Raw genomic sequence first — 25,908 nt, 5'->3', positions numbered from 1 at the left:
ATACCATTGTACACACTCATAGCAGTAAGGTTTGACACAATAAGGGATATTCAATTGTCTGAAAAGTCGGTTGGGTGTCTGTTTTTTCCTGTCTATTAGATAGGAAAAAACAGACACCAAACTGACTTTTCAAACAATTGAATACTGCCCAATGGGTAGCAGTAGTCAAATGTTAGGGCCTTTAATATTTAGAATGGACTTAGTAAGGTCAGAACCTACTTACACCACTGCTGTAGGTAGAATGTAAAATGGGTTCATGCTTGTCCTTTTATTCATTTTAACACAATGAAAAATTGGGGCAAATTAGACCAACGCATGTTTATCCAAGCAATATACCAGTGTCCATACTCATGTCCCCAATATACCAGTGTCCCCAACCCACTCATGTCCCACCATGTGCTGACTGTGATAATTTCCAGACTGTTGTCAGGTACTGTCAGCAACTTTACAGATATAGGGCCACACATTCAACTTATGACAGGAAGTCCCTCTGAAGACGGCAGGAGGGAATGGCATGCTCAGCTTTACACATTGGGAGTGTGATATCCCAGCCCAGTACCAACTCTACCAGTCTAACACTGACATAGATTTGCTGCAACTATTTGCTTCTCCTTCATATCAGTGACTGATACTGCATGCAGTAGTGCTACAGCTTTCACTGTTTTAAGTGCCCCCCCCCCCCCCCCCCCCCGACCATTGCCAACTTACTGTAGGCAACTGCCTAGTTTGCCTAATTATGTATCTGACTCTGATCAATATTATAATACAGGTAAAATGCAGCAAAATGTTCTCTACAACAACTCTACCTAAATTGTTTTTGCAATGTTAGAGACTATTCAAATATAACAGGTAAGGATACAGTGTGTCTAAAAACATGTTCCCATAAAAATAGCAATGCATCAGATGTTATCTTTTCACTTCTAAAGTGCACTGAATATGTTAGTGTCAATCTGATTACGTGATACAAACGATCTTACTACATTCCAGCTTTTATAAATGTTGCCCCATATTTTTCCATTTAAAAATTTACTTGATGGTTACTGGGTGTAGTCATCCTAATAATAAATTCTATACTACAGTATAGTCAAAAAGAAATGTGTAATCTTTTATCTTACCATCAATTCTGAAAGGTCCATAAGTCAAAGTTCCTTGTGCCTTTGGAGCTTCACTACTAGATCTGCTTGAACAAGTCTACAATAGAAGATAATTACTCGCCAACATGTGGTAGGTTTGTTTGGGGTCATTTAGCTATAAAATATTCTAATCTTGATTATCACAAAAAATATATAATTAATGGAGCATGTTACATGGAAGCCTGCTATTATACTGTATTGGGTACATGCATCTAACAAAGTTGTCTATTAAATTATACAGTACCAAAATGGAAGGCTAGGTGCTAGGAGAAAACATCCAAGAAAGTCACAACAGATGAAATGTACAAGGATTTAGTACAATTGTACAAAATCAACAAACTTTTGGGCACTTTGTCAGTCTCCTCTATAACATGTCCTCAATCCTTGGAATATGCAACTGTTGGTTGTTCTGTATCTACAAAAAAACTCTATCCTGCATTCAGGATTGGAGGCAAGAGGTAAAGGGACTGCCAACGTGCACAAAGCCTGCTTGATTTAACATGTACTGAACGAGGTGATTGGTTATAGCTTACAGTGGCATGGTTTAGTATTATTTGTGTGATTCTTTTTAATTTAAGATATTCCTTTAACCGATGCAGATTGCATTTGGAATTTATTACATAGACATCACATTTATCATGTATATTCTCCCGAGTGAGAAAAAAAGAAATATCACAGCGAATATATAGTTGTAAACAAGAAACCCCGTATTGCAGACAGCAATATTAGTATCAATACCTGCAAATCTTCCCAAAATATATTGTTACTAATATTATATAGAAATATCTTGCAACAGTAAGCATTTAAGCATAGGCATGTCCATATGTAGAGCTAGACACGCCCTTTGGGCAGATTGTGACACACCCCCTAGAGCTGCCATATCCTACTGTACTCTCCCTGACTATAGTTTTCAAAAGTAGGCAAGTATGGACTAAAAAAAACACAATAGAAACACTATAAATATATTACTGTGCTTACAATACCAGCAATAAAATATTGTTGCTGATAGTATACACACATGAAAACTGATTCTGAATTGGAAGTATCTCTGTATATGGCTGTAAATAGTGATTCTTAACAAACTGTAGATGATTTGATTTGGATGGATGGATGGATGAGGGATGGATCTCTCTTTGTATGAAATGGGCTCTTCTAGGCGGCAATGATGCGGTCGCACTTGAGATGTGGGAGTGTGTTGTATGCATGCAGCTAGAATTCTGGGGGTGATTCCGAGTTGAGCGCATGCTGCAACTTTTTGCTGCCCGTGCGATCAAGTAGACGCCGCCTATGGGGTAGTGTATTTTTGCATAGCATGACTGCGATCGCTTGTGCAGCCCTGCTATGCTAAAAAAGTTTTGTGTAGAACAAGACCAGGGTATAAGTTACTTACCCTGTGCGATCAATCCAGCGTTGCAGGTACCGGAATTACGTCAGACATCCACCCTCCAAACGCCTGGACACACCTGCGTTCACCGCACCACTCCCAGAAAACGGTCAGTTGCCACCCACAAACGCCCTCTTCCTGTCAATCTCCTTGCGATCGGCTGTGCGAATGGATTCTTTGTTAAATCCATCGCCCAGCAACGATCCGCTTTGTAGCCATACAACGCACCTGCGCATTGCGGTGCATACGCATGCCCAGTAGTAACCTGTTCGCTGCGCTGCGAAAAACGGCAGTGAGCGATCAACTCAGAATGACCCCCTCTGTTCTAAAGGCCTGATTCCTTGTTGTGTGCTAATGCTGCCAAAGAGACCATTTTTGAATCAGAGATGTGCAAAAATATATTAATGTAACAATCATCGGGATCTGTATAGCGATGCCCACCGGAACCCTCACAGCTGCCCATAACTGGGTACACATTTGCAGCATGGACACAGATCAGGCACATATGAAAGTGAGTTTATGGTCACTCATAATGACTGCTGCACCAGAGATGCCAGAGATATATTTTCTGCATTCAGGATCACAGTTGTACCCCTTTCACATCGCACAAATAACCCGGTACCAACACGGCATATTGCCGTGTCGAACCGGGTCAGTGTGCGATGTGAAAGCACACTGGCCGATTAAGCGGGTCGCCTGACCCGGTAAATCAACCCGGTAAAAAAGAAGGGTTTTACCCGGGTTGATTACCGGGTCAGGTGCGGTGTGAATGGGAGCCGTGTCGATGCGACACGGTTCCCATTCACAAGATAGGGAGAGGCGGCGCTGGAGATGAGCTCATCCCCCGGCGCCGCCTCCACCCCCGCCCCTGCTGCTGCTGCTCCCTCCGCTGCTATGGCAACCGACCCGGTATATTGCCGGGTCGGAAAGCCAGCAGCGGAGTGCAAATGCCGGATCCCACCCGGTAAGTACACGTTTGTCTTACCGGGTAGGATCCGGCATTTGCAGTCTGAATGCAGCATTGGAAACTGATAAATACCCTCAAAATGTTCCTAGCACGGCTGCATTTTTCTGTCATCCCCTTTTACCACCCACAAAATGGCCACTGCCTGTCAATCACTTGCAAATGAATCACGCAATTCAATCACTGTGCATGTGCATTGCAGTAGTGACGCCTGCACAGACCACTGAAAATCTATGAAACAGTGAAGGGAAGCCTGTCTCTGACAGATCTCTGCACCCAACATGGGTCAGGTACAAGTGCAGCTACTAATGATGGTAGTTACTACTGTGGACAGCAAAACAGTGGGCGGTTCTGCTTCCTGCTTGAAGCCGTATGCATTTGTATTGGCATAAGTTAGCAAACGTTTCTTCTGTTGCCTCCCAAACATACAACCACTTTGCATCTGACTCAGAATCAGGCCCAGGGCCTTCTATTTATGTAATACTTGTCCAAAAAGCTGTTTAATACATTTGTAAAGAGAAACATGATACTAATAAAACTTCTAGAATTAATAAAAACCTTAGTGGGTTGAGAAGTGTAAATATATACTCACAGGTGCACAGCTGTCTTTGCAGAGGTAAACTTCGCAGTGTAGATATACATAGGAATAATCACCAATAAACTTGAACGCTTGTAAGTAGAACATTCCCATACTGGTAACACCGTTTTGTAAAACCTTGATAGTACTGTCTGTGGGGTTAGGGCATCTGTAAAATAATATTCACAAATTAAAGTTTGTAAAGTAGTATAATGTATAAAATACAATATAATGGGAATATTCAATTATTTGAAAAGTCAGTTGGGTGTCTCTAATAGACAGGAAAAAATAGACATCCAACCGACTTTTCAAACATTTGAATTCCCCCCATAATGTACAATATTTACATTGTGGTCAGTCTCTGGACTAAAGTTTCTGATATGCTGTAAAATACTTTTTTTCCTACTATATGGCTATTTTAATCTATCTGTGTAGCTTCCCACTTTATTTAAGGCTACATTGATGATTTTATTTAGGTCATAGAAATGTTGCTGACTTCTTTTACCACTAGTAGGAACTTTGTAATTCCTTATGGTATGCAAATCTTCAGTTTTGTTACTTTTCAGTTATTTAATGTCGGCTTGTACCACGACACTTCTATTGTAATACCAGTGTGAACACTGCTTAAACAGTAGGCTGTGCTCCCAACACCATTAGGGCATACTGTAGTTCTGCAAACTTGGCCAGCCCCAAAAATACTGAATCTTTATAGCTGCAATTAGCAATTAGGATGTTTGAAATTATTTATGTTTACATTTCCTCTGGGTCTGGGACTGTTTCTAGCCAATTTGGCTCCCAGTGTGAGAATGAAAAAAATATTGCGCACCAATAGTGCACGTTCCCGGTGAGGGGATGTGCCCTTGCTAAAATAGGCATGGTCTCACTAAAATGGGTGTGGTCTCACCTGAAAAGACTACCTTCCCCCCCCAGTTTTTGACCCTGCACCAACAGACCTCGCCCACCACAGGGAAAAAAATAAATTCCACCATATTAAGCCCCACACAGTAATGCTCCCTGCACTATATTGTGCCATATACCACAATGCCCGTGATAAATTATGCCCCACAGTAAAGCTTCTTATAACTTTAAAATTACCTACTCATTGCTTTCGGTATCATGCGCTGGGTGTCATGCTTGTTGCCAGGGGTTTCATGTGCTGGGTGTCATACTTGTTGCCAGGGGTTTCATGTGATGGGTGTCATGCTCGCTGCAAGGGCTTTCATGTGCTGGGTGTCATGCTTATTGCTAGGGGTATCATGTGCTGGGTGTCATGCTCATTGCCAGGAGTATTATGCGCTGGGTGTCATGCTCATTGCCAAGGATTTTTGGATCTCTGCTGCAATGCCGGGGCTGGGGTGTGTGACCCTACCAGTTCCTTCTGGCAAATATCTCCATCTGTAAGGGCACAGGAAGGTGGCCCCAACTTTGCAGCTTACCTAGTGAGAAAACATGTTGGCCAGGGCTACCAGCTGAGGGATAGCTGTGTCCTACTGCCGGTGCATGGGGCGGCGGGGAAAAGCTGCAACCGCCGTGGCTGCTGCTGTTGTCAGCATCCTAAACTGGAGATGAGATGCTGATAATTTCCAGGTTAAGCAGCCAATGGGTCTTAGCTACATTGTTTAGCAGCAAGGATGTCAGGTATGTAATGTGAATTATTATCCGGTCAGTACCAGCGCACAGGATGTGCTCTGGGTTCCCCCTCCTGCTCCCCAGTACTCCCCTTGGGGGGGCGGAGTTTTGTGGATGACACAAACGCGTCATTCCGTGAAACTCCACCCCCAAGCAGAGTATTCTGGAAGAGAAGAGAGGAGGGGGAGCCCGGAGCAGTAAAGGGACAAAGTGCCACGGCGGACGCCCAGTGCAGTTGCACGGCTCATCCGCCGCAAGAAACAGCACTGGAGTCCCAGCCTCACTGCTGGGCAAGTACGATCATCAGATAATGCAAACAAGTGCTTTCTGGGGATATCCTGCAATATATTTGACTAATATGCCCACTAGTAACCTTAGGATGTGCTTCTGTTTGGGCTGTATGGTTGTTTATACTGAAATGAGAGAGACACTAGCTGAACGAAGTGCCCCTGGTGAGGCTCTGCAAAACAGTAGGAATGGCATCGACCTACGATGATTCATAATTATTGATGGTTTATGGCCGATGTAGAATACTTTTACCATTGATGGGGGAGAACCATATGGTTTCCCTCCATCAATGGCATGGCATAACCAAATGGTTTTTTTTAAAAGGTGCCGGGACATGGAGTATAGTCCCCCTCCCCCCACACCCATGACGCCCCGCATCCCTGTGTACTGATTGGCCCACGGGCCAGTCAGTGAAAGATATGGGATGACCATCGGTTGTGGAAACCATCGATGGTCATCCATTACATAGTTGGCAGCCATCGATGGTCACTTACCAGTTTGCCATCAATAGTTACCACACCGATGTACATCCATAACTAAGAGGCTGTTCATCTCTTCCTATTTGCCCTTGATTCTCAGTCTGTATGCTGCACATACATTTTTTCTGAATCTTCTTGTACAGAAAGAGAAGGATTATATTACAGCTACAGTACATCATGGTATATATACTTACTGTAAGATCTTACCTGTCAACAAGGATGTTGTATCTTACAGGATCATAAGCATTGTTTGTAGGTGTGCTGTAGCAGTTTATCATTAGAAGATTGAAGTTAGCAGCAGGCTCTTCAATAAAGACGCCAACATATAAAATAGATTTTGTAGAAATGTCAATAACTGGATTGTTATTTGGGGTAGTATAACTGATGTCTGTGTAGATAGCCATCCTCACTTTAAATGTCCCACTGCCATCAATCGGTATATATGTTATTCTGTAAAAATAAAAAACACAGGGAGAACATTACAAGTATAGTATTTAAAGTTTATCATAAATTACATAAACTTCCTAGTAAATAAGTTAATAGACCAGCCATATGCAGGATCACCTCAGTCCGCCCCCTCTTTGACCTGTCCTGCCCGGATGTCTCCCGCAGAATCCGGGAGAGTAGGTAAGTATCAGGGCCGGTTCTAGCCCTTGTGGCGCCCCGGGCGAAAATGGGAGCGTGGCTTTATACCGGGGCGTGGTCAGTTATGCCCCCTGTAGAGTTGTGCCCCCGTTTGTACCCCCTGTAGAGTTGTGCTCCCATTTGTGTCCCCAGTAGAGTTGTGCCCCCAGTTGAGTAGCGCTGCTTACAAAAAAAAAGAAAATATTAATACTTACTATCCCCGCTCCTGATTCCCGACCGTTGCTGATCTCCGCCGTCGCCGCTCCTCGGATCTATGGGAGAGACGTCATGACGTCTCTCCCATAGCACAGCATAGACACTAGAGGTCAATTATGACCCCTAGCGTCTATGTGTCAGTCCCACAATGTTGTGTGGTGCGCGATGACGTCATCACGCAAAGCACAGCAAAGGTCCTCTCCACGAAGAGAAACTAGATGGGTAGCGTCTAGTTTCCGTCACAGCACAGCACCGGGGGGCACTGACCAACAGTAGCGGATCTCTTCATGGCAGCGGCGCCCTCCAGATGGTGGCAGCGCCCCAGGCAAAAATCCTGTGTGCCCATAGCAAGATCCGCTACTGGTAAGTATGGTCTATCATACCCTAATAACTTTTTTTTCTTTTCATCATTGAAATTGTACTTTTTGGGACTACACCTCTTCTTCTCTACAGAATGTTTTTCTTTCTGTGTGTATCCTGTGCATCACTGGGTGCAAATCACGATCCAACTGTAATTATTGTGATCGCCCCACGGGTGCATGCGCAGCGCCTGTCCTGCACCCAAACTTTCTGCGAGGCACTGCAGAAATGTGATCGCCACTGCCTGTCAATCAGGCATAGTTGGTCGCAGGGCGGGAACGCTCCATTTCCAGGGTGGCGATGAAGCATTGCGGGGGCGGAGCTGGCCAAATGGGGGACAGTGCGGCACGAACTGGGCATGGCGGGACATGATCGCGGCGGCTGCATGACGTCACACACAGCTGCCGTGATTGGGAAACTGGCAGCAGGTCTCCATGCGATTGCAATTTCTGCTTCATCAATGGGGGGAGGCGGCAGTCAGCATGCTGGGCGGCCTTGCCCTGCGATGGGCACCCCCCAGCATGCTAGCAAAAGGATTACAAATTCTGCTAATTAGCAGAATTAGCAATCCTTACTGAATTAGGCCCTATGTGTGATGTTGTCATGTGGCTGTGCACTACATAGATCTCCACTATTCCAATGCTGATTATTTTTTTTACAAAGTACAGATGTAGTCATGCTCATCTTTGCTGTGATACAGCATGCTGCAACATGGCTTGCTGCATGCAACATGCCGCATTGCAGTAAGATTAGCATGGCTACATCTGTACAAGTCGCTTCATATAGTTCCCATAGTTTTTATGCAGGATCAAATAGCTCAATGAGCAGGGTGCTTGACTGGAATGCAACAGGGTATATGTTTGAATCCTGGGTATGGCAGTATATTGAAATGTGTTATTTAATAAAGGGTATTGCAATTGAATACCAACGAGCTCTTAAGTTAAGTGCATGAATGTCATGTAAAGAGGATTCCAGTACAAATCCATTTTCTTGCAGTGTTCTATAAACGTGTGTATAAATAATACAGTACATGTATACTATTTATATATGGGCAATACACATGGTGTAATAGTTAGCATTACTGCCTCACAGCCCTGAGGTCATGGGATCAGGGCTGCCAAGAGAAATCCTGGGCCCCGGTACAGTAACCACTCGGGGGGCCCCCTGTAGGGAGTGTGGCCACACTCTGTTAGTTGCATGGCTGCACCACTCTATGGGCATGTCTAGCACACGAGATGTCCCCACTCTCTCACTGGAGCATGACATACCTCCCAGCAATTGGGACAAAAATGTGCACTATTAGGATAGTGGGACATGCCTCCAAACATGACCCTCTCCAGGAGGGACACAATGCTCTACTTCTAGACTTTTCTCTTAATTTAAGATTGCAGCTACCTGTTTTGAACAGGTTAGTGGATAAGAAAGGTGTTTCAGCACAAGTGAGGGCAATCATAAATTAAGAGGAAAGTCCAGGAGCAGAGCATTCTGTCCCTCCTGGAGAGGGTCATGTTGGGAGGTATGGTACAGTCACATAAAAGCTGCATTGGTTGCAGAGCACATTCCCTGGAACACCATCAGTTTGAGAAAATGGATCCTCCATTGTAATTTTGGGATAAAAGAGGCCCTATAGCATGTAAGTGCAATCACTGTATACACACACATATATAAACACACAAAGTATATGCAGAAATGCCACACAACTTTCAGGACTCACTATGATTAAAGTTGAATAAACTGAAATGTTGACTTGCACATTAGTGGTCATCACCAGAATATATTGTTACATTAGTAAGTTCCAAGAGTGCCACAGTATTTCTGCTTATACTACTTGTCATCCCACTAAGGGCACCCAGGAATCTATGCAGTATTTTGGACAGAGTGCCAGCCATGATATATATAGAGATAGATATACACACACACACACACACACACACACACACACACACACACACACACACACACACACACACACACACACACACACACACACACACACACACATATATACTGTATATAGTTAGATAGTATGTCTGGGCCCAGGTACTTTTCAGGGGCAGTGGCCTATTCACAGGAGGTGTAGTCATGGAACTTTTGAAAAAATAGCCCCAAAAATGTATTTTAAGCACCACCATGACCACATTCCAGCCCAGCAGTCAGCAGCGTGTGCTAAGCTTAGGAGAAGAGCTGTAGCTGCTGCTGCCAGTTAAGGAGGAGGGAGGCCAGGGCCCCCACTGGGCCCTTACTGGACCCCTCGATCAGACCTGGTCCTGGGTAATTTGTACCCTATCCTCTCCTCTCTCGACACCACTGCATGGGATCAAATCCCAACATGGTCCTAACTGTGTGGAGTCTGTATATTCTCCCTTTACGTGCATGGGTTTCGTCCAGGTGCTTTGGATTCTTCCCACAATCCAAATATATACTGGTAGGTTTATGAGATCCAAATGAAATTAACACTAACGTGTATGTGTCTGCACGTACATGTGGGAGGAAATATAGATTGTAAGCTCCACTGGGGCAGAGACTGACGTGACTGGCCAAATATTCTCTGTAAAGCACTGCATATGTGTATGCTCTATAGAGAACTAGTAATAAATAAATAATACATATATAACTAGTAATAAATAAATACATTATATATACATATATACTGTGTGTATATATATATATATATATATATATATATATAATGTGGGAAGGAGCATCAACTCATGGGCTGTCTCTAGGATCAGTTTTGTCATGCTGATTCCCCAGAAGGTATGCACCTTATGTCTCTATTGGAAAAATGGGGAGGGGAGGGGAGGGGGGAGACATCAATTCTCTTTCTGGCACAGGACACCAGGGATTTGGGTAAAAATAATTCCTCACCGAAAAAAGATGGTGTTTTGGTCTTATGCCCAGGCACCACATTATTTTATATTTATCACAGACAAGAACTGATGCCACTAGTGGCTGACTTACACAAACAACATCATCAACAACCTCATAATCCTCAAAAGCATCAGATAGTACACAAATATTCCCCTCATCCTGTTCCACTCCCATACTAGCAACCTCAATTTCTCTTATGTCACCATCACCATCTTTACTTGTATTGTTCATCTCCACATTTGCGGATGGTGCAGAAATGGTGGAAGGAGACTTCTCTATGAGTACTGCCTGAGAAATGTCAGACTCACACATAGCTAACGTGGACAGCCCTAGACTTTCCTCAGGGATTCATGAACACACATTTTGTTCTTCAGTATTTTTTTTTTGGGGGGGGCACTGATTTGTCAGTTTTTAATTAGACACCTCTACCCCTGTTTTAAACAATGTGAACAATTGTGATAACAGGTGCCCTTTCCTAAATGTTCTGCCCCCTGGACCACCTTTACTATATGTTGTAGTACTATCATGACTGGCAGCAGCCACAGCACTAGTACTTGGTGCTGCTCCTGTTCTTCTATTGATTGATTGTGATCCATATACCCAGAGTTTATATTTATGTGAACACAGTGGGGTACAGCACATACAGCACTCACAAGTTGTACAAAAACAACTATTTAAAGTATTTATTTCTTATTTCAACATTATTTTTGCAAAGACAACTCACACTGCAGTCTGACAGTGCTTGTATTATGTGAACGCAATGGGTTATGGTGAATGTAGTAATGAACAGCCTGCAGAATCACAGTACTTCTATTTTCATGAACAAAGGGGGTCATTCCGAGTTGATCGCTAGCTGCCGTTGTTCACAACGCAGCGATCAGGCTAAAAATCGGCACTTCTGCGCATGCGTATGGGACGCAGTGTGCACGCGCGACGTACTTTCACAAAAAATTATGCAGTTTCACACAAGGTCGAGCGACTCTTTTCAGTCGCACTGCTGATCGGTGAGTGATTGACAGGAATGGGGTGTTTCTGGGAGGTAACTGCCCGCTTTCCGGGAGTGTGCTGAAAAACGCAGACGTGTCAGATAAAAACGCAGGCATGCCTGGGGAAATGGGGGAGTGGCTGGCCGAACGCAGGGCGTGTTTGTGACGTCAAAGCAGGAACTAAATAGTCTGAAGTGATCGCAAGGTAGGAGTAGGTCTGCAGCTACTCAGAAACTGCATGAAAATATTTTGAAGCAGTTCAGCGAACCTTTCGGTCGCACTTCTGCTAAGCTAAAATATACTCCCAGAGGGCAGCGGCTTAGCGTTTGCACTGCTGCTAAAAGCAGCTAGCGAGCAATCAACTCGGAATGAGGGCCTAAGTCTGACAGAACCCGAGATACCTGGCTTGGATGGAGACCACGGCTTTGAAGTCAAATATCTCAGATCTGAACTGCGCTTGCGCCACAGTGTGCATGCGACGCAGTGCACATGTGCATAAAAGAGATGCTATCAGCATCTCAGCCCAGCGATCGCCTCTGCCTGATTGACAGACAGAGGCGTTTGGGTGGGAGGGGGCGGGCCGGCGGCGTTTGGACACCGTTTTTGGGGTGCGTCTGGGTAATGCAGGCGTGCGATTTAGCACATCTACGATCAACTCTGAATTACCCCCTGAGTGTGCCCTCTATTCTTTTACATGTGCTGAGAACTGTTGCCTGTGATTGAGGCTAATTGGAGGTGGCTGCACTGACATTGGTTACCATTGGAAACGGACAGTAAAAAGGATTAATGCAAGGGGGATGTGCCACTGAAACAGCTGTTGGATCATGCTGCTAGTTTTCATCTAAATCGAGCATGGGGCTCTCTGACACTCTAATAAGTATTAACCCTTGCTTGAAATATATGCTGCTGCTTTATTTTGTCATGAACATGCTGCTTTGTGCAGTTTTAAGGCAGCTATAATATATAGGAAGAAAATTGCACTTTATGAAGATGGTGTGCTGATCTCTTTTTGTGCTTTGGAAGTGAAGCTAGATAGATAGATAGATAGATAGATAGATAGATAGATAGATAGATAGATAGATAGATAGATAGATAGATAGATAGATAGATAGATAGATAGATAATGTAGTAAAGTATACAGAGATACTGTATATTAGTATTACATTACATAAAGTCCACCACAACATATAATAAATAAATCCTTGTTGGAAAAACTATACCTTAAGTCGGGACGAATTGCACCTGTTGAAGTATTTAGGTTAAGTGGGTAAGAACATGTGACATTGATTACGGTGATTTCTCTGACAATGATTGCTGCTGGATCCACTGGCAAGTAAATATGATTTTTATAAATAGCATGTGTTGGCGTTACCTACAAGAAAAGAACATTATTCTGTATAATTAATCAGAACAAATATAGACCTGTGACATCATTATTTATAATAAAATAGCTGTGATATCATAACTTTTATAACTGCTTTATCATATGGAGCAACACTCTGCTGTAGATAATAAGGTAATAACATTGGGGGTCATTCCGACCCATTCGCATGCAGCGGCTCATCGCTGCAGTGCAAAAGGGTCAGAAATGCGCATGCACGGTGCACGCAATGCGCACGAGCGTCATTGCCCGGTGACAGCCGTCGCCGGGCAATGACCAGAAGAGAGAAGAAAGTGATCGCTAGCGCAATCGTAAGAAGACTGACAGCGCGGAGGCGTTCCAGGGCGGATACTCACCGTTTTCCAGGCATGGAGATCCGAATGCAGTCGTGTCCAGACATTTGGAGGGTGGTTGTCGGACGTCAATTCCAGGACCTTCATCGCTGGATCCATCGCACAGGGTAAGTAGCTGCAGGGCTGGTCTTGTTCTACACAAAACTTTTTTAGCATAGCAGGGCTGCACAAGCGATCACAGCCTTGCTATGCTAAAATACACTCCCCCATGGGTGGTGTCTAGTTGATCGCATGAGCAGCAAAAAGTTGCTACGTGCGATCAACTCGGAATGACCCCCATAGCCCCCAACATTTAAACCCAATTTAAATATTGGCACAGGATACATCATGATGAGAGTGTGATCGCACCCTCCGAGGAATGTCTAGCATTTTTCAAGCACTAGATTGCCATGTTCTCTCCTCCAAGCTACCATTTTTGCCATGTACAGTACAACAATGGCAGGTGTGCACAGCGGCTGCTCTCAGATCGGAACAGTCACGGGGTATAATATGGGAACTTCTTAACTTTTCCATCATGTTCATGATAGTTTTTTTCAACAGGCAGAAAACATTTTACATGAGTCAAGCAGGGTTATTATTGTCCAGCACAGAACAGTGGGGTATATTTACTAAGGTCCCGATTTTGACCGAGATGCCATTTTTTCTTCAAAGTGTCATCTCGGGAATTTACTAAGCAAAAATCTCGGCAGTGATGAGGGCATACGTAATATTTTGGAAGTCCTAGGAAAAAATTATGAATCAATACGCCATCGATCAAATACGCCTGCAATTTGGTAGAAATCGGTCATTTACTAAAAAGTGCAAATCACAAACACTGCCGACAATAGCCAAACACTGCCGTGCTGAAATACAATTCGTGAAAAAGTGCTAAAAAAAACAGACCTGCTTTTTTTCCCCGTGATTGGATAGGCATGCACGGATCCATGAGATCCGTGCATGTTTTTCAGTGGGAAGGGGTGGGAAAGTGTTTTTTTTTTTGTTTTTTTTTTAAATGCGTGGGGTCCCCCCTCCTAAGCCAAACCAGCCTCGGGCTCTTTGAGCCGGTCCTGGTTGTAAAAATATGGGGGAAAAAATGTCAGGGGTTCCCCCATATTTAAACAACCAGCACCGGGCTCTGCGCCTGGTCCTGGTTCCAAAAATACGGGGGACAAAAAGCGTAGGGGTCCCCTGTATTTCTGAAACCAGCACCGGGCTCCACTAGCCAGATACATAATGCCACAGCCGGGGGACACTTTTATCTAGGTCCCTGCGGCCCTGGCATTACATAACCAACTAGTCACCCCTGGCCGGGGTACCCTGGAGGAGTGGGGAACCCTTCAATCAAGGAGTCCTCCGCTCCAGCCACCCAAGGACCAGGGGTGAAGCCCGAGGCTGTCCCCCCCCATCCAAGGGCTGCGGATGGGAGGCTGATAGCCTTTTTGTCAAAAAATTAATAGTGTTTTTAGTAGCAGTACTACAAGTCCCAGCAAGCCTCCCCCGCAAGCTGGTACTTGGAGAACCACAAGTACCAGCATGCGGTGTAAATCCGGGCCCGCTGGTACCTGTAGTACTACTACTAAAAAAATACCCCAATAAAAACATAAGACACACACCTTGAAAGTAAAACTTTAATACATACATCCACACCTCCATATACACATACTTACCTATGTTCACACGAGGGTCGGTCCTCTTCTCCATGTAGAATCCATGGTGTACCTGTTGAAAAAATTATACTCACAAAATCCAGTGTAGATGGCTCCTCTTTTAATCCATTTGTAATCCAGGTACTTGGCAAAATAACAAAACGGACACCCGACCTCGCACTGAAAGGGGCCCCATGTTTTCACATGGGACCCCTTTCCCCGAATGCCAGGAACCCCCTCTGACTTATGTCTAAGACGGTTCCATCAGCCAATCTGGGAGCGCCACGTTGTGGCACCCTCCTGATTGGCTGTGTGCTCCTGTAGTGTATGACAGGCAGCACACGGCAGTGTTACAATGTAGCGCCTATGCGCTCCATTATAACCAATGGTGGGAACTTTGTGGTCAGCGGTTGACCGAGAGTAACCTCACTGCTGAGCTCAAAGTTCCCACCATTGGTTACAATGGAGCGCATAGGTGCTACATTGTAACACTGGCGTGTGCTGCCTGTCATACACTACAGGAGCACACAGCCAATCAGGAGGGTGCCACAACGTGGCGCTCCCTGATTGGCTGATGGAACCGTCTTAGACATAAGTCAGAGGGGTTCCTGGCATTCGGGGAAAGGGGTCCCATGTGACAACATGGGGCCCCTTTCAGTGCGAGGTCGGGTGTCCGTTTTGTTATTTTGCAAAGTACCTGGATTACAAATGGATTAAAAGAGGAGCCATCTACACTGGATTTTGTGAGTATAATTTTTTCAACAGGTACACCATGGATTCTACATGGAGAAGAGGACCGACCCTCATGTGAACATAGGTAAATATGTGTATATGGAGGTGTGGATGTATGTATTAAAGTTTTACTTTCAAGGTGTGTGTCTTATGTTTTTATTGGGGTATTTTTTTAGTAGTAGTACTACAGGTACCAGCGGGACCGGATTTCCACCGCATGCTGGTACTTGTGGTTCTCCAAGTACCAGCTTGCATGGGAGGCTTGCTGGGACTTGTAGTACTGCTACTAAAAACACTATTCATTTTTTGACAAAAAGGCTATCAGCCTCCCATTCGCAGCCCTTGGATGGGGGGGGGCAGCCTCGGGCTTCACCCCTGGTCATTGGGTGGCTGGAGGGGGGGGGACCCCTTGATTGAAGGGGTCCCCACTCCTCCAGGGTACCCCGGCCAGGGGTGACTAGTTGGTTATGTAATGCCAGGGCCGCAGGGACCTAGATAAAAGTGTCCCCCGGCTGTGGCATTATGTATCTGGCTAGTGGAGCCCGGTGCTGGTTTCAGAACTACGGGGGACCCCTACGCTATTTGTCCCCCGTATTTTTGGAACCAGGACCAGGTGCAGAGCCCAGTGCTGGTTGCTTAAATATGGGGGAACCCCTGACATTTTTCCCCCCATATTTTTACAACCAGGACTGGCTCAAAGAGCCCGAGGCTGGTTTGGCTTAGGAGGGGGGACCCCACGCAATTTTTTTTTTATTTTAACACTGATTACAATTTTTCAAAAGGTGCACAATGAAGCCCAGCACGGATCTCTCAGATCCGGCCGAGATTCATTGTATTAAAGTCGGCAGTGTTTTACAAGTCACTCACGTAAAACACTGCCAAAAAAACGAATGACATCGACATCGGTAAATCCGAAAATGCAGAATACGACAGCTTTACACTTTCGATGTCATTCGTGATGATTCTCACTACAAATCGGTACTAATACGAATCTTAGTAAATATACCCCAGTGAGTCTACATAGATCAGGGCTGGCCAAACCAGTCCTCGAGATCTACCAACAGTTCATATTTTCCAGGCCTCCTGGAGAGCTATCGAATTGTCAGTTAGGAATGAGTGCAGCAGTGACGTGCGGTGGGGTAAAAACCTGGGGAGGCACTGCATATATCATATAAGTCAAAAAAACAGATTTATATAATGTATAACATAGACTGTGTTATATATGCAGTACTGTAAATATAATATAGCTTAGTGGGAAAATCTGTTCTTTTCAGTGTAGTATGACAGGGGAGGCTCTGCCTCCCCTGACTGCACGTCCCTGGAATGCAGCACATCTTAATTAGTAATGACAACACCTGTGCACCAGCTAGGTGGTCTGGAAAATGTGTACTGTTGGTAGATCTCGAGGACTGGTTTGGCAGCAGTTCTGACATAGATGTTTCATTGAGCCCATAACCTTCAAAGTTATATAATTGCACAAATAATTATCTCTGACCTAAGGTCTGAGATGTATCATTTGTATGGTCTATCACCACATTTACATGTCCAATATGTTCACAACACACCATTAGACAGGGCAGGATTGAAATCATTGTGGGTTTTATTGACCATAGTACATCACCACTACTAGCTCCAATCTAAAATATTTACTTTAATTTATACTTATATTTCTTTATTGTTCTCAGTCCATCATCAGGACATGTGCACTGTGCAAGGTAAGACCTCTGCCACCCTTGGGTACACAGGCTGGTGGTGCACATCATACTTACTGTGCCTAATGCTAAATTATCAGGTATTTATAGATTGTGTATTTTCTTAACAACCTCACCATCCTTGTTTCCATAGTCAGCAATGCTTCCACTGTTTTGCTCATTTAGTGTTGGGTATACACATTAGTGTTGCATACACACATAACCATAACAAATGTATTAATACAGCTTGTTTACATGAGGTCTTATACAGCAAATCATTGCTACAAAATACTTACAGTGAGCTCATTTCCACAAACGGATTCATCACGGCTCCAGGTTAAGTAAACTGATGTGCCATCATATGGAAATCCAGTACATCTTCTGTCTTGTAGATGAATGTTTGAAATATCTATGCTATTTTCAATCAGTTTGGGGACATTAAGCGTCACACTAATTCCACTGGCTGAGCACACAAGATCTGAGCATAGGCCACCTTGAAGAAATATAGGACATGGTATCCCAATATTAGACAGAACCTAGGACTATTGGTAGAAAACAGATAATTTGATTTTATTTTTACTTCTTGTATGCAACTGCTTGTATTGGGAGTTTCATGCATTCACACGGATGCGTCCAGCACAGATTTAGACCCATAGACACTAGGGTTACTGTTTTTTTTTTGTCAAAAGCCAGTTCAATTCACCAGTATGTTTTTGCAGTGCAGAAGAAAACCTGAGTTCCTGGAGGAAAGCACTGCAACATGGGGAGATCTTAGGCCCTCATTCCGAGTTGTTCGCTCGGAAAATTTCATCGCATCGCAGCGATTTTCCGCTTAGTGCGCATGCGCAATGTCCACACTGCGACTGCGCCAAGTAAATTTGCTATGAAGTTAGGTATTTTACTCACGGCTTTTTCATCGCTCAGGCGATCGGAGTGAGATTGACAGGAAGTGGGTGTTACTGGGTGGAAACAGGCCGTTTTATGGGCGTGCAGGAAAAAACGCTACCGTTTCTGGGAAAAACGCGGGAGTGGCTGGAGAAACGGAGGAGTGTCTGGGCGAACGCTGGGTGTGTTTGTGACATCAAACCTGGAACGACAAGCACTGAACTGATCGCAGATGCCGAGTAAGTGTGGAGCTACTCAGAAACTGCACAGAGATGTCTTATCGCAATGTTGCGAATCTTTCGTTTGCAATTTTAAGAAGCTAAGATTCACTCCCAGTAGGCGGCGGCTTAGCGTGTGCAATGCTGCTAAAATCGGCTTGCGAGCGAACAACTCGAAATGAGGGCCTTAGTGTAGTGTATGGGTCAGTAATTCAATTCATGACCTCAAGATTGTGATACAGTAATGCTAACCACTGCGCCAACAATGATTTCCTTTGTCACATATGAGGGAAGGTGAGGGGGGCAAGCACTACTACTGCACACAGGCCGCTTAAATTCTTAAAATACACAATTGTTCTCTCTCGCCCATAGAACAGAAAAGGGGAAAGCCATTGGTGCTCCATGTGGGGGCTAAATGGGGATATTAAAAACTAGAGATGTGCGCCGGCCCCGAAGATTTGGATTTCGATTCATCAGCGGGATTTGGATTTGCCAAACAGCCATAACGGGATTTGGATTCAGATTTTTTTCAAAATTTGACCAAAAATGCCAAAATCACATAACTTTTTCCTTTTTTTGGCCCTGGAATATTATTAACCTCAATAACATTAATTTCCAGTCATGTGCAGACAATTTTGACCACCTTAATGCTCACAATGTTGTTTTCAGACACTTTAGGCCTACAAGTAAGTCTGCAGCCAGCTGGCTGGTTACTTACTACTAGAGATGAACGAGTTCGGATTTACTCGGATCTCAAAACGGCATCTTATTGGTTCACGGACGTCACGTGTTTTGGATAGCCAATAAGAAAAATCTGGATAAAACCGGACTGGCGTTAATTCTGGCATTAAATCCGAACCCGCTCATCTCTACTCACTACTAGGCGACAGAGCAGCGGCACAAACAGATGGAAGTTTGTAACATATCTATGAAACACTGCCACACAGCACTGGGATAAATGAAAGGTGGTGCAAGATGGAATTGTCCTTGGGCCCTCTCACCCACCTTTATGTTGGATATTAAACAGGACATACACACTTTAACAAACCAGTCATTTCAGGGACAAGGACTGCCACACTTGTGGCTGAAATGAGTGGTTTGTTTGGGCCCCCAAAAACAAGCTACCAATTGCCTTAAAGCAACAGCTCTACAGTGTCTATAAGATGTCATCGCCACTGCCATCCTCATCAGTGTTACATCCTCCTCATCATCATCCAATATTAATTCCTCTCCGCTCGAATCCCCTATTACAGATGTCTCTGTATTTCGATGAAATTGTTGGGACAGGTGTTCTGAGTGGAATTTCCAGGTCATTTTGATGAACATCATCTTTTCCACATTTTGAGGAAGTAGCCTCCTACACCATTCACATACAAGGTTCCCAGCTGTGCTGAAAACTCTCTACGAGTACACACTGGAGGGTGGGCAGCTTAAGTAATACAAAGCTAGTTTGTACAAGGGCCTCCATATTGACTATTTTTCCTTCCAGTATGCCAAGGGACTCTGTGACATGCCTACTTTTACAGTGTCATGAAAGTAATCCACCACCATTCTTTGGACGGTGACCATATCAGATGGAGTTATGGTAAAGGTGTCACTACTGTAAAATTCATCTAGACCCGACCAGATGTCAAAGTGGTCTTTGGACTGCAATGCATCCCCACTAGGTCTTTTGGGAAAATGTCGTTTTTTTCCTGGCTGTATTGGAAGAATTTGAAGGAGGAGACATCACTTCAGCTGCCAACCTGCTCACCAGGAGCTATTTGCATCTCTTAAGATCTGTATTATTTGGAAATAAAGACAATGCATATGACTCGAACCTAGGATCAAACAAGGTTGCCAAAATGTAGTGATCTGATTTCAAGATATGGGCAGCCCTTGTATCCTCGCTTAGTAAAAAAAAGATCTTGATCTACAAGTCTAGCATATTTTGCAGATTTGCCTTGTTTTATCTCCTCCTTCAATTTCTCCAGTTGTTTTTCCAAAAGCCTAATTAGGGGCACCACCTGGCTTAACCTAGCAGTGTCAGAACTGACTTCACAGGTGGCTACTTCAAAGGGTTTGAGCACCTTGCACAAGACAGAAAGTAATTTATAGAGTGCTGGGCTGAGGTACATACCACCCTCTCCTCTCACAAAGTCATGGCTTGTTGTATAGCTATGAATGGATTTCTGCTGCTCCTCCATCAACTGAAGCATATGAAGGTTGGAGTTCCACCTTGTCACCACCTCTTGCTTCAGTTGATGGAAGGGCAGATTCAACTCTTCTTGCAGCTGCTGCAATCTCCTGCATGCTGTTGCAGAATGCCGAAAATGCCCCCGAAATCTTTCGGGCCACAGACAGCATCTCTTGCACGCCCCTGTCATTTAAAAAAAAATGCTGAACCACCAAAACAGGGGATGTGTTGGAATTCAACCAGTTGAAATGCCTTCACAATATTATTGGCATTATCCGAAATTACAAATCCTGAGGAGAGTCCAAGTGGGTTAAGCCATGCCGCTATCACATCCATTAGTTTCTCTAAGAGGTTGTCAGAGGTATGCCTCTTAGTAAAGCCAGTGATACACAGAGTAGCCTGCCTTTGAAGGAGTTGGCGATGTTTGCTAGATAGTACTGCTGCTGCTGCTACTAAAGGTGATTCAACCATCCAGTGGGCTATCACACTCATATAATCTTTAGTTTGCCCACTCCCGCTTGTCCACATATCTGTGGTTAGGTGGACACTGGCTACAATGGTATTTTTTTAGGCCGTGAATGAGGTTTTTCTTAACCTCCTGGTGCAGCCGAGGAATGGCCTTTCTGGTGAAATGGAACCGAGATGCAATTTGGTACCGTGGACATGCGGCCTCCATTAACTGCTTAAAGCCCACTGAATTGATAGCAGATATTGGACGCAGATCTGTGATTATCCAAGCAGTTATGGTATCAGCGATACGCTGTCCGACTGGGTGAGAACTGACATACTTGTTTCTCCTTGCCAAGCATTGCTTAACAGTCAATTGTTTTTGGGAAATACTACTAGTACTAGCAATTTTCTTGGTCCACTTCTGGGATGATTTACTACTCCCAGCAGCAGCAGCAGAACCAGCATCAGCAGGCCTTGCACTTAAGGATTTTTCTGCAGAATCCTGGAAAGGGGAGGATTCACCTAGTATTAACAAATTGGTTTCACGACCATCTCTGGTCAAAACTGAGGATATTGAGGTTGAGGATGAAGGTGTTGGTGGTGGAGATCACAGGTGCTGGTTCTAGTAGAGAGAAGGGAGACATTTGCTACTGGACTGCTTGTTGTTATTTTCTTAGCACCAGTTTCTGACACCCTATACCTGCCATGAGCTCGCTGCAGATAACTTAATAAGGTGGAGGTTCCTAAATGCTTAACGTCCCTACCTCTACTTATTTTGTTTCCACAAAGGCTACAGATGACTTGGCAAATGTTGTCAGGATTTGAGTGAAAATGATGCCACACATAGGAGGTGGATTTGTTGGTCCGATGCCCAGGCATGACAATGGCTGTCTTATCATGGCCAACAGATGCTTCCACTTGTGTATAACTTATACACAGAACATCCTCATTCTCATCCTCAAGATCCTCATTAGTGCCATCGTCTGATACACAAATACCCCCCTCATCCTCTTGTATCTCCACGGTGGCATCTTCAACAGCTAGGTCACCAGCAATACTTATGCTGCTCATCTCTACACATACAGAGGGAGCAGTAACGGTGGAAGGTAGCTTCTCTGAGAGTTTAGGCTCACACATAGGATTTGGGGATGCAATTGGACTCTCCTCAGGGATTTTGTAAATTTCTATTTCCGAAGTTTGCACAGTTTGTTTTCCTGCCTTAGTGGTTTTCAGTTTTCTTACACCTCTAAAGTTTGATTGACAAGGTCTTTTATTGTCACGAGAGGCAGAAGATGCCTCACTAACAGTTGCAGAATCATCAGTCATAAATATAGGCCAAGCCTTGAGTCTTTCCTTGCCACTGGGTGATGTGAATGGCTTGTTGGCAATTTTAAGTTTCTCTGCATGAACCAACTTTCTAATTCTTACTGTTTTAGGTCTTTTTTTCTTTACCAGTTGTTTAAACTGTCTATGCCCTTGACCATCAGCTTTAGCACTAGATGACATTAAATTGACATCATGACTGGTAGAAGCAGCTGGAGCGCTAGTATTTGGTTCCATAAACTGATTGCTATCCATTTTAAAATTCACAGATCACAATTCACAAATCAGGGGTGCAGTGCAAACAACAAACAATGTAAAGACGAGAAAACAAATTATTTTTATTTGTTTTCTTTTTTTGGAGGGATGCAGATTGTGTCACACTGCGTTGAGCCAGTGACAGCAGACTCTGACAGCCTGCCCTGAAAAGGACAGACTGACAACACCCCACAGCAGAGCTCCTTGCAGCGTGGAAGCGTGTAGGAAACTGGCACCGAGCCGCGTGATGTCGAGCATTTGTAGACTCGAAGTCTCATGACGCGGGATGATGACTTTTGGCCTCTTGCGCCGCTCCCGAGCTTGTCGTGACATTTGTGGGCCGGGCTCGCTAACTCTCGAGCCAGGCATGTTTGGAGTTGTTCTGATTCCACGGAATCAGAACCACTCATCTCTATTAAAAACACTGGGTAAGTAACTTATCAAGTATTTGAGGACCCCTAGACAAACCTCCTTAGTTAGTTTAATGGTAATGCCAACACTGTGTTTATCACTGCATCACTGAAACTGCCCATAGACGGGCAGTGTATGACTGGTCACATTACAATAGAACCCTTCATTTTTAAAATACATTGTTTTTCTTATGAACAAAAATCATACCATACCTGTGCGATCACAAACTGACTCAACCCGAGGAATGACTTCTATGGATCTTACTGCATAGAAAAATACATATTTTATTATTTTCATTTCTAAAGGAAAAAATAATACACTTAAAGGCAACATTTATAGCTGTATAACTAAAACCATTTGTCAGTGGTGCATGTATAATAGTTGCAGGGTGTGCGGTGTACCCTACCTGTCTTGCTGCAGCCACAGCTGCAATCCTCATGCTGTGTCCAGGGAGGGAGAAGGGACCCAGAGTGGCTGCCACTGCCTACTGAGCCCAGCTGACACTGGAAGACTACCTTCCAGCGGCCGCCGGTGGCCATTTCTGACATGGTTGCATCTGATGCGACCTTGCCAGACAAGGGGTTAAACCCACAATTTTGTTATAAAATGTAAAAGTAATTGAATGTAATCAGTATTTAACTTGTGCTATGCAGCCAAGTGGGTCTACAACCCAAGGCAGCCCTTCTAATCAGTAAGATTAGTGATGTGAATAAGACGCATATTTCAGAAAATAAATACTTTGCGTAGCTAGATCACAAAGTCTGCATCATGCCAAATGGGGCTACTTGGTGTGATTTAAGCAAAGGCATATACAGTATGGCCACATATGTATGTAGACTCGGATCTATGGATATCTGCATGTACAGTACTTCTTTGTTCAACAAGGGCGGTATAGCACTGTTTAGAAATAACAGCACAGTCATAGCAACAAGTGTCAGGAGCTCCATTATACTGTCCATCCCATTGCACTGCTACTAAAAAACTGAACAAAATTATAGTGCTGTCCTTTTTATTTAAGTCAAACCTACAGTAATAGCAGAGGGCTTTTTTACTATCAAAGAAAATCTTACAAATCCTTTTTTGTGCTCAGCACATGGGGCAAAGACACAATTTTAAGTGTGGCACTTTATAGTGACAATCATGTTCAATACACATTCTGAGGAGAAGCAGTCACCGGCAGTCAGAATACCAACACCGGAATACCGACCCTATTCCGAATGCCGACACCGGCACCCGGAATGGTTACACCATCCCTGCACCAGAATACTGACAGCCGGGATCCCGAACAAGGACAGACCACACCGCAAGTCAGGAAAGCTGCAGGGGGAGAGTTAGGCTGCGTCCCGGGGGTTAGGGTTAAGCTGTGGGGAGGGGAAGTTAGGGTTAGGCACCCCCTCCAAGGGTTAGGATTAGGCTGAGGGGTGGGGGTAAGGGTTAGACTGCGGAGAAGGTTAGGGTTACTCACACCTGTTGGCTTCTAAAACATCAGGATCCCGGCGTCGGTATTACGACCGCCGGGATCGCATGCGCTGGCAAATCATACTGATCCCATTCTGAGGATCACTGCTTAACAATATAATGTAACTTTTAAGTGTATTTCAGTATATTTTAGGCTGAGAGGTACAGAATATGCAACAATATATAGATATACTCATATTCCAAGCATTCCATATAACAAGCCCATTAATTTAATTTAATTATTTTCAACATTATAATCATGCCCTGCCACAATTTTACAGTAGCACACACTAACAGCAAAACTAGGGTAGAGCATGCTGGAATCTCTAGTTCCACAGCAGCTGCAATGTTGCACGTTGCCTATCCCTGCAGTATAGTATGGGAAAATTGATGCAATTGGATTATCTCCACCAGCAGTGTTAGCATCTCCGTTTTAATATTCAGTAAATAAGTAAAACATAAAAGTTTACTTACCTGCATCGGTGTTTAATGAAAGAAACGAACAGGTAAAGAAAGATAGCAGCACAGTCACTGGGACAGGATGCATCTCTAGTGTCCCAGACTTGTTCCTTCACTAGCAGCTAAAAGAAAATAAGAAATAAGAACATTAAAATATAGGCAAATTCTATTATCAAAATAGTTTTCCTCTCTTACTTCAGGCTAAATGGTTACCAAAAGGTCTCTGCAGGACTGAGGTTTTTCTGTTTTGATATTGCCATTTATATATAGGAGGGAGTAAATTATATTATCTCTTTTATTGCCATTTACCTGGTGCTGTTAAAAATTATAATGCAACAATGGCTTATCATCGTGACATAAAACTATTAACCAAAAGTAGCATGAACAGTATAGCAACTGTAATAAAATAAAAAGAGTCTTCAATTTGAACTGAAATAAATATGTAACTTTTCCCCTATTGGCTAAAATGGAAAATATTTAACTTTTTAGGTAGAGTTTAGAATGTGATATTGCTATTGTATTTTTTAAGTATGGCAGAACACTATAACCTAGCTGCTTCTGTGATTCAGTGCATTGGAATGGGATGATGAGGTTGTTATGTTTCAGTGCATGGTATAATGGACATGTGGCTTTGCTGGATTTAGGGTTGTATATTTTGAACCAATAGCCAGGGTCTGATTAAGGGTTCTGACTGGCCTAGGCTAACACTAGAGCTCCAACACCACCAGCAATGTTCGTATTCTGTTTTCAACCATGCTCTTACAGTATCTATGTGGAGTGTATATGTTCTCAATGTGCTTGTATGTTTTTTCTCCAGGGAATTGGTTCCTGACTAAAATGATCCCTAGCATGTATGTGTGAGGTACAGGGCCGGATTAAGGTCTGTCGGAGCTCTGGACAACAAACTTGTGGGGGCCCCTATCAATAAAAGTGATATAATAAAGATGTTATAAAATAAAGTATACATACATGTGTATATA

At 43.9% G+C, this 25,908-nt stretch overlaps 1 protein-coding gene and 1 long non-coding RNA gene across 2 annotated transcripts in view; both read right to left on the bottom strand.

Moving 5' to 3' along the window:
- The window catches only part of LOC134944183 (pancreatic secretory granule membrane major glycoprotein GP2-like), a 110,710-nt gene extending 97,366 nt beyond the window's left edge, over nucleotides 1-13,344 (bottom strand). The window contains exons 1-5 of the mRNA XM_063932759.1: nucleotides 13,249-13,344; nucleotides 12,732-12,883; nucleotides 6,662-6,904; nucleotides 4,074-4,227; nucleotides 1,116-1,191 (exon numbers count right to left, since the gene is read on the bottom strand). Of these exons, the coding sequence (XP_063788829.1) occupies nucleotides 1,116-1,191; nucleotides 4,074-4,227; nucleotides 6,662-6,904; nucleotides 12,732-12,883; nucleotides 13,249-13,344 (721 nt within the window). The remainder of the gene's footprint in view (nucleotides 1-1,115; nucleotides 1,192-4,073; nucleotides 4,228-6,661; nucleotides 6,905-12,731; nucleotides 12,884-13,248) is intronic.
- A 4,247-nt stretch (nucleotides 13,345-17,591) lies between these two features.
- LOC134943688 (uncharacterized) lies at nucleotides 17,592-25,043 on the bottom strand. Its single transcript, XR_010181679.1, has 3 exons — nucleotides 24,944-25,043; nucleotides 23,224-23,274; nucleotides 17,592-17,786 (listed from the first exon to the last, which is right to left on the bottom strand). It is a non-coding gene; the product is annotated as an uncharacterized LOC134943688 (long non-coding RNA).
- Between the last annotated feature and the right edge of the window lie 865 nt (nucleotides 25,044-25,908).

The sequence above is a fragment of the Pseudophryne corroboree genome, chromosome 7 (assembly GCF_028390025.1).
Source record: "Pseudophryne corroboree isolate aPseCor3 chromosome 7, aPseCor3.hap2, whole genome shotgun sequence".
Taxonomy (NCBI): domain Eukaryota; kingdom Metazoa; phylum Chordata; class Amphibia; order Anura; family Myobatrachidae; genus Pseudophryne; species Pseudophryne corroboree.
This window is presented reverse-complemented; position numbering and strand designations above follow the sequence as displayed.